The sequence below is a fragment of the Mytilus trossulus genome, chromosome 10, assembly GCF_036588685.1.
Source record: "Mytilus trossulus isolate FHL-02 chromosome 10, PNRI_Mtr1.1.1.hap1, whole genome shotgun sequence".
Classification (NCBI taxonomy): domain Eukaryota; kingdom Metazoa; phylum Mollusca; class Bivalvia; order Mytilida; family Mytilidae; genus Mytilus; species Mytilus trossulus.
The window spans coordinates 46,007,310-46,016,478 of record NC_086382.1 but is presented as its reverse complement, the minus strand read 5'-3'; the positions used below and the strand labels follow the sequence as shown (position 1 = coordinate 46,016,478).

At 31.9% G+C, this 9,169-nt stretch overlaps 1 protein-coding gene across 1 annotated transcript; it reads right to left on the bottom strand.

The window, feature by feature from the left end:
- Window positions 1-1,026: 1,026 nt before the first annotated feature.
- On the bottom strand, window positions 1,027-2,916 carry LOC134687936 (uncharacterized). Its single transcript, XM_063548397.1, has 2 exons — window positions 1,404-2,916; window positions 1,027-1,118 (listed from the first exon to the last, which is right to left on the bottom strand). The coding sequence occupies exons 1-2, from the start codon at window positions 2,914-2,916 to the stop codon at window positions 1,027-1,029; spliced, it is 1,605 nt and encodes a 534-aa protein (XP_063404467.1).
- Window positions 2,917-9,169: the final 6,253 nt, after the last annotated feature.

The window sequence follows — 9,169 nt, the reverse complement described above, 5'->3', positions numbered from 1 at the left end:
TTGTATCGATCTAATTAAGTAATGCCTTTTCAAGAGATTTTTATAGTTGTGTTATTATGTTACACTGTTACACCACTGTCAACGTTTAGGGGAGGCAGTAAACTTGTTTAATCCGTCCCATTCGGAGTGTGCATGTTTCAAGTTAGGAGCCTGTAGTTCAGTATTTGTCGTTTGTTGTCGTATATAGTATTGGTAAATAATGTGTACATCCAAGTTATCAAAGGTACTAGGATAATAAATTTAATACGCCACACGCACGTTTCGTTTTTATAAGACTCATAAGTGACGCTCTGGTCAACATATTTATAAAGCCTAACAAATACAAAGTTGAAAAGCATTGAGGCCCCAAAGTTCCAAAAGGTTCTGCTAAATACGGCTAAGGTAATCTATGCCTGAGATAACAAAATCCTTAGTTTTTCAAAAAAATCAAAGTTTTGTAAACAGGTTGTTTATATAAAAAAAAATAAAAAAAGACCATATAGTTTCATGTCAACACCAAAATGCTGACTACTGGGCTGGTGATATCCTCGGGACGAAACGTCTTCAAGCAGTGGCATAAATTAGGTCGCTTTTTTTCTGGTTTGATTTGTATACATTTGTAATGTCGGGGCCTTGTAAAGCTGACAGTGCAGTGTAGGTGTTGTTCATTGTTTATAGCCGTGACCCATTATTATTCACTATGCAATTTGGATAGTTCTTTCAATGGAAATCATACCACATCTTCTTATTTTTTATGTAAAACTTTCTATTGAAGATTTTTCTAATATCCTCTAACAAGAACATTTCAAATCAATTTGATAAAATTACTATTTGCATGTTTAATGATAGTATATTTGAACTTTCATATCTTTGATTCTGGGTGTTTGTTATGAGGGTAAATCAAAATGCGCATTCTATGTTATATACTTTGAACCAGCTAAGTTGTCGTCGTTTTAAATTTTTATATGAGGCTACTTGCATTTTGTTCTATTACTGGTGAATTAAAAATCAAAACGGGGTATTAAACATTTTATGAATTAAAAACATTTAATCTGACTGACATGAATCTTCTGAGTCAGCAATATTCCAGTGTTTAGACATGCATTCGATATCAATATCATTAAACTGCTGTGAATCACCTAATATAGAAAGAATAAACTTTACAAAAACTTTGCGGTAGGTACATCTTATGGGCTCATATTCAAAATTACTTTTCTTTATGAAAACATTTATCCAGGGAAAGAAAAACGACGTTAGATTTTCCTCAGACACAAATTTTAGTAGCAGTTTAAATATTTGAAGTACAAATTCCAACAGTTCAGTTTCCGTATAATCGGTTATGTTTGAGATTTGAGGGTCTTTTTTGTTTTGCCACAAGTAAAACATGCACATTTTCAACATGTAACTGGTCAACAGATCTCTACAATCCTGGTCTTGTGATTCATCAACATGTACACTGGGACATATTCGAGAATCGCACATGATTTTTGAGATGATGTAAGCATCACGTGCAAGATTAGACACACAATTCATATACTGTGTCTCTGCATCCATCGCAGATATTCGAAATTTTGAATCAGCTACGTAGAACGACTTTCCCATTAACTCTGATTGAAACATTAACAAAGCTCCTTGATCTTTTATGTTGTTTTGTATATTATTTGGAAGATGGTGTAGCTCAGTTTTATGTGGCCACCAACCTTTTATTCTGCATGCTAACACAAGGTCTATGTCTATTTCTAGCTCTTTGTAGTAACAGCCATGCCACACTATGCTGAAGGTGAATGTCGGGTCTAGCATAGATTCGTTTTTCTGTATTCTTTGTCCATCAAAGTACACGTTTGGGATATTAAATAATTCATAGTTCAACAAGGAAATGTCTATCATCATTCCGCATTTCTCCCATATTGCATAATTGTCGAGATAACCTTTTTCATCAAACAGATGAATAATTTCTTCGTGTTTTAAATCTTCTTTGAGTTTTAAATATGCGAATTTATGGTCAGAATTGGTTTTTACTTCATCGACTTCACAAATTTGTCCAAATTTCTCTAGAACGCAAACAAAATCAAATTCATTAGGTATTCCTACTTTGGTATTTTCTCTTATGCTTCCCGATTCCATTACAGTATTTGTTAGCATTTTATCACGACAAGACATCTCAAGACAAATTTTCGAAATCAACTCATTTACAAAAACTCGAATCATTTGTCCTTCCTTGTTTAAAGATACACAGCCTATGTCTGTTAAACTTAATAGTTCAGACTTCAAATGCATTTGGTATTTGCTGAAAGGATCTTTAATATTGGAAACGTTTGATAAGATATCTGTTTGTCTTTCATTCATGTTGATAACTTTGTTTTCAAGATCAAATATATCCACTTGATGGTGTTTTTTGTCACACTGACATAAAGCATCAAAACCTTTCTTATGACCGCAATACAAGGAAATATCGCATGGCAAATGATCAAGTTTATCAGTACAAACTTTCACTCCAAATTTATTTAGGAGAGGAACGAATTCAAGACCATTGCACTCAAATGCAATATAATGCAAAACACTGCTCTGGTGGTTATCTAGAATATTAACGTCTGCATTGTTTTGTAAAAGCAATTCTATCACTTCTAAATTTGAGTCTGGGTCCAATAGATGTGTAAAGATTGGCGTCTGTCCAAATTTATTACGAATGTTGACATCGGCCTTCATTTCTAAAAGTGTCTTCACACTACTTAAATCACGTGCTAATGAAATTGGTACTCGACCGTAAACATCTTTCGCATTAACTTCTGCTCCTGCTCTGACAAGAAATTTAATATTCTCGTCCTCTTTTTCGCAATTGCTATTTGATGAAATATTTCGGATGACCCGGTGCAAAGCAGTTTCACCTCTGTAATTTTGTATTTGTAGGTCCGCGCCTGCTTCTAGAAATAAATTCATTGTCTCAACATTTATTTCAATTGTCGTGTTTTCCAGAAAAAGGAGGAAGGGGGTATTATCACTTTTATCTTTTAAAATAAGTAGTTTCTTTACACAAGCCTTTGAACAACTGCTAAATTCTCCACGGAGCAATGACTTAAGTAAATCAAGGTCATTAGGTTTTTCAAATACAACAGAACTAACGAAAGCGTGTAAAAAAGTGTTTCCATTATCATCCGAGATAAAAACATCAAGATTTCTAATTGTGTTTAACATATATTGCAAATGTTTAGACATATAAACATGTCTAGTAGCATAAGCAACTGAGATCAAAGCAGTTTCTCCGTATTGGTTTTTTTGGTTGAAATCAAGTTTTAGCATTTCATTGTTGTCCAAAAACATTCCCCAGAATCCTTCAATTTCGGAGAGATCTCGCGACCAGTTTCTATTGTTCCTCAATAGTGTATGTAAACACGAATTTCCCTTATTATCCTTTAAATCATATGCCCGTTCTAGTTTTAAAACATTTTTAATTGTGAAGAATGATTTGCAATTTAAGCAATGCAATGGGCATTTACCGTCATTATTTTTCATAGTAGGATCCGCTCCGCTTGAAATTATCATTTTCAAGATTTCTAAATCTGCATCCTTAGCAATGGCGACGTGAAGAGCCGTATTTCCGTCAGTATTTTTTGAATTTACGTCGTATCCATTTTTGATAATTTTTTGCACGTAGTTCTTGTCCTTTAATGCTATTGCTAGATCAATGTCAATATTGCGGCAATAGATTAATTCATTCATTATATAGAATAGTAATCGTTTTAAACTTTGCAGGAACCTAACAACTTAATAGAAAAACATAAGCTGATAATTTCGTCTTAATCGAATATATATTATCTGATTTTACTTCCCGGCTACGCCATATTGTTGTACCATTGATACACGGTCTGCTGAATTATGCATATTCATGCTTAATGTTACTATTTTAAGAAGAGCTGATCATGTGACGTTAGTATTATACATTAAAGAATTAATCGTTCACATACATGGTGGATTAAGACCTGGTTTTATAGCTAACTAAATGTATCGATCTTGATGGCTTTTGATTATGCTATTTGTTAATAGACTTTCCGTTTTAATTTTTTCTTGTAACTCGATATTTTTGTCATTTTACTTCTTCTGAACATCATAACCAAATGTCCATTCACAATGCAACAAAACCTTATAACCGTCTTTGTCGGAAAGACTCGCAACGTGTGTATATTAATTCTAAACAATTTACAAATTCCCATTAAAAATGCATATTTATCATAAATAATATTTTTTTCTAAATTTATTAAGGTTCTTAGTTATACCTACAACACATGGAATCGTTTTTTTAGATATATTCAAGAAAAGAAAGACTACTTACCTTTCTGGAGCACCTAAGCTCAACCCCAGTTTTTTTGTGGGGTTTGATCATAATCGCATGGTAACTTAAATAAATCAAATTAACAATAAAGTATTTTATTTATGATAAAAGCATAAATCACATTTTTATTTAATTTCAACCTCCGAATTGTTTATATTTCGGATTGTGCAACATATTAAAATTATCCTTAATGACTGAATCCTGCAGTAGATGTATCTACCCCATCCCATTCCCAAACTTGCACAAAATGGGTCACTCGTTGCCGTTAAGGGCATACGATACAGTTTTGATCCTGTATTTACAAGTTCATGAAAATTTGCATATAGGCTATTGTTTACCTGATTAAATCAAATATGTAATAAAAAATATACCTTCAAGTGCTACTTTTTGAGTAAAATGAGGTCGAAATTTTGTATATTTGCTCGAAATTTAGATTTGTGGCCGTAATTTCTAATTTCTTTTTCGAAAGAAAGGCATAACTTTTTTGTTATAAAAGATAAAAACAATTTGTTTTTTTGTTAAATAATCGGTAATTTCTGTATTTTATGAATATCTTTAAAAAATATGCAATTTTTTTAATCAGAAATAACTCATATTTATCAAATGTTCATGCTTTTTCACTGTTATGGCTCACAAGAAAGACTAATAAGACTTCAAATTCTTTACTTGATAAACAAACCTCCAGAGAGGGTGAAAAACTGAAAAATACAAAATAAGCAATTCTTACAAAAGAATATGTTCAAAATCTACATATACCAGATACAAAACCAATTGCGATAGTGAATACACCAGAAAAGCAATCTCCACAACTTAGCACATATGCAAACACATCTACACCATATGTGCCTCCTAATGTTAACAACAATAATTCACAAATTGAACTGTGTAATTTGATCACAAAGATGATGGCTCGGAAGAATATTGTTTTATCACGACTTATCAAATACAATGATAGCCCATTTCAGTTCCTATCTTGGAAAGAGACATTTAAAGATGTTATGAAAGAACTTAGTGTGACTCCTTCAGAAGAGTTGGATCTTCTCATAAAATGGCTTGGTCCAGATTCAGCAAGACAAGCAGAAAGTATCAAAGCTGCCAGTGCTAGTGATCATGTTGGTGGCTTACACAAAATTTGGGACCGATTGGATGTTCGATATGGAAGTCCAGAATTGATTGAGCAATGCTTAAAAACCAAACTCGCTAACTTTCCAAAGTTAACAAATACTGCCAAAGATTATGAACGCCTGTATGAACTATATGACATTTTATGTGAAATCCAATTTGTTAAAAACAATCCACAATATTCACAAGTTCTCGCTTATTATGACTCCTCAACTGGCGTTAATCAGATCGTAAGTTGTCTTCCTCATAACTTACAGGAAAAATGGTCAACAGAAGCTATTAAATACAAGAAAAGACACAACATGTTGTACCCGCCATTCTCATTCTTTGTTGACTTTACTTACGACATGGCAAAATGGCGTACAGATCCCAGTTTTCAGTTTGCTCCTCAGACAAATAAAACTTCTAATCCTGCTAGTATGCAATCTAATTTGCGTGTATCTACTAGAAAAACTGATGTATACACAATAGATGAAAAGCAAGTTTGTCCTATTCATGGCACAAATCATGATCTAAATGAATGTAGAGCTTTCCGTCAAAAGCCAATGACTGAACGTATGGACTTGTTAAAGAAAAACAGGCTTTGCTTTCGTTGCTGCAGTCTTCAGAAACATTTGCAAAGAAACTGTAGAGAAAATATACATTGTAATATTTGTAAAAGTTCAAATCACCCAACAGCTTTGCACATTTACCAACAAGACCAAAACATAGATCCATATAATGGCTCTCAATCTATAAATGACTGTGAAAGTGAGAAGATTCACGAAGGGGAGCTTGATAACTTATCACATGTATCAGCTATTTGTACAAAGATTTGTGGAAATCCGTTGAGTAGTAGCAAGTCTTGCGCTAAGATTTTGCCAATTTATGTTTATCCAAAAAATAAAACACACATGGCTCAAAAGGTATATGCAATCATAGATGATCAAAGTACTCATTCATTAGGTACATCAAAGTTTTTCGATATATTTAATGAGAATGCTGAACATATAAATTTTACATTATCATCATGCTCAGGCAAAGTATCTACAATGGGTAGAGTAGCAAGACATTATACAATTGAAGCTTTAGATCATAGTACTTCTATAAACATTCCATCACTTATTGAATGCAACGACATACCAAACAACCGTGATGAGATGAATTGAGGAAAAAACGTAATTTTTTACTGCATGTTTATCACAATTAAAAAAATCCTCTATTTACAGTTTTATAAACTTTGGGTCAAATAATCTCCCTGCAAAATTAAACCAAATGCCGTTTTGAAAAATAAGGGTCCATGAACTCGTTTTCAAATTAAATCAGTTTGAATGATGAAAATCAGTCCAAAAATGCATCTTTTCCCGATATGTCGCAGTTTGACGTCGCGAAAATAACAAATTACGTTAGCAACGGCATTACCTTCCCTGTAACTGTATCGTATGCCCTTACGCACCTGGTTCAATATGAAGTCATTATAGCTCCAAAGAAAAGTGGCAAAAGTATCTATTGGACGAAAGACCAGACGGCTGTATGATAAGCTTTTAAAAGCAACAATCCTGTTTTAAACAGCTACAATATGAGCAATGTGATTTAATTACAGAAATGCCGAAGGAAAACTGGACAATTGTGTATTACCGGTAAATGATTAGGAGGTTAAGTGTTTGACATACTTGTAATTTTAAGTTAGATAATGCAGCAGAAACTATACATAGGTCAAATACTTGTGTATTAAGAATTAGATGCATATAGGAGTGGTCTGTATAATTATGTAAGACTGAGGTTGATAGGTAATGTGGTCAATTTGATTAGCAGTTTAGGAGGTGGGGCATTGTAATTAAAGGTCCACCTTGTCTTTGATTGTTTAGTGATGATGACAGTTGTCAATCATACTAGTATTGAATGAATACCCACTTACCTTATCTAAATGTTATTAAAAAAGCCTGCACATCAACACACCTTAATGACATACATTCTTGAATGAACTGCTCCAATAATATATCCATTTTTTCCAGTGTATATGTGTATTATGTGCACATACATGAGAACCATAGGGAACTATATTTTAGTGTGAATACATTTAGTAACAGTAGCTAACCTGTCCTGTTGTTAGGGAGGGTGGTGCCTAAGTAAAGATTTAGAACAAGTTCTAATCTTTCCAAAAAACGAAATAATGAACTAATTAGTAAAATTTAATCACATCTATGATTTAAAGTTGTCATTAAAAAAACATGTTTATCAATCATGTTTCTTTAAGGTCCTGCCCGAGCTCTTATTAATTTTATGTATTTAGGATCAACAGTAGCAATCAATATACTGGACAATTGATCTGTCAAATAAATAGCCACGACGACAATTTTTAAATAAAACATAACTATTTCATGATTTCCATGCAAATTTATATCAAAACTATCAAAATTGAAAAAAAAGTCCGGTTAACCGGTTAGCGTTTTTGGTATTCGGTATTTGGTCGTTCGACCGGTTAACTGGTTAACCGTTGACAACACTAATTAATAACAAATACTTTCTCATAAGCTCTGTTAACCTTTAAATAAGCTGACCATTTAAAAGAAAGACGATTCACATATTTGTACCTTTTAAAAACATGGCAGTAAAAAAACTCAGAACAAATTTCCTCAAGTCTTTAATTTTTTATTATTATATTTTTGTATAAAATTGAATAACTGTATTAATATCTTATACTTTTCCATAAACTGTAAAAAAAAATCTGACACATAAAACATTTGCATTATCTACCAATTCTCATGAACCATTGACATTTGAATCAGCCACATATCCATATTTTTTACTGAAGCAAAAACCAGACCTGAATACATTTTTTGTAATATAAAAATATTTTTGGATTCTCGTTTTTTTTTGGGGTCATGTTTTTTTTTCTTCAGTTTAGTGCAAATAATATAAACATTAACTTTAACTGAGGCAGTTGAAGAAAAGACACCATGAACTAAGAATAAAAAAATGTTTGTTTCTATAAAATTTCTTCTCATTTGTAATACATGTACAAGGTTACACTGTTGTTGCTTATTTAGTTTAATATTCATTTTCTTCAACTTTCAGAAAGCTAACAAAATGCATTAAATTAACGTAAAAGAAGAGATATTAAGTGTTTTAATACTTTTGTTTCTTTCTATACTGAAGGCAAAAGGTAATATTCAATGTACATAAATTGGTTTTGAATCTATTTCTTCTACATTCATTATAAAATCATTTTCACTAGCATGAGACATTATAAAATATGTACACAAGGTTTATGTGTATTTGTACACAAGGTTTATGTGTATTAAATATACATTTATATACAATATCACTTCATTGGTAATCATTGTTTATAAAACAGCAGGCGTATAAATATATCATGTGAACACAAAGTTAAGTAAAATTATTCTTTTAAACAAGTGTGTGTGCCTATATAATATTATATTATAAAAGAATACAAAAATAGTTAAAATCTAAAATATCTGGCAAAGCAAGGGTAGTAGAAATACACTGAAATGACAGCACCATTTAATAAAAAGATATCAATATATACATGTATTAAAACTTTAAAAATTATTATTTCTGAAATATTGACCTAAACAACATATGCAAAGCCTCAACATTTGTCATAATCCTGTTGTTTGGAGCTGGTCTTTGTTTAAAAGCACAGGAAGAAGGTATATTTCTGTCAGAACTCTTTAAACTTTCGTAATTTGTGTATACAATGATTATTTGGATGAACACGTATGTTTAGCATGAAAGTCT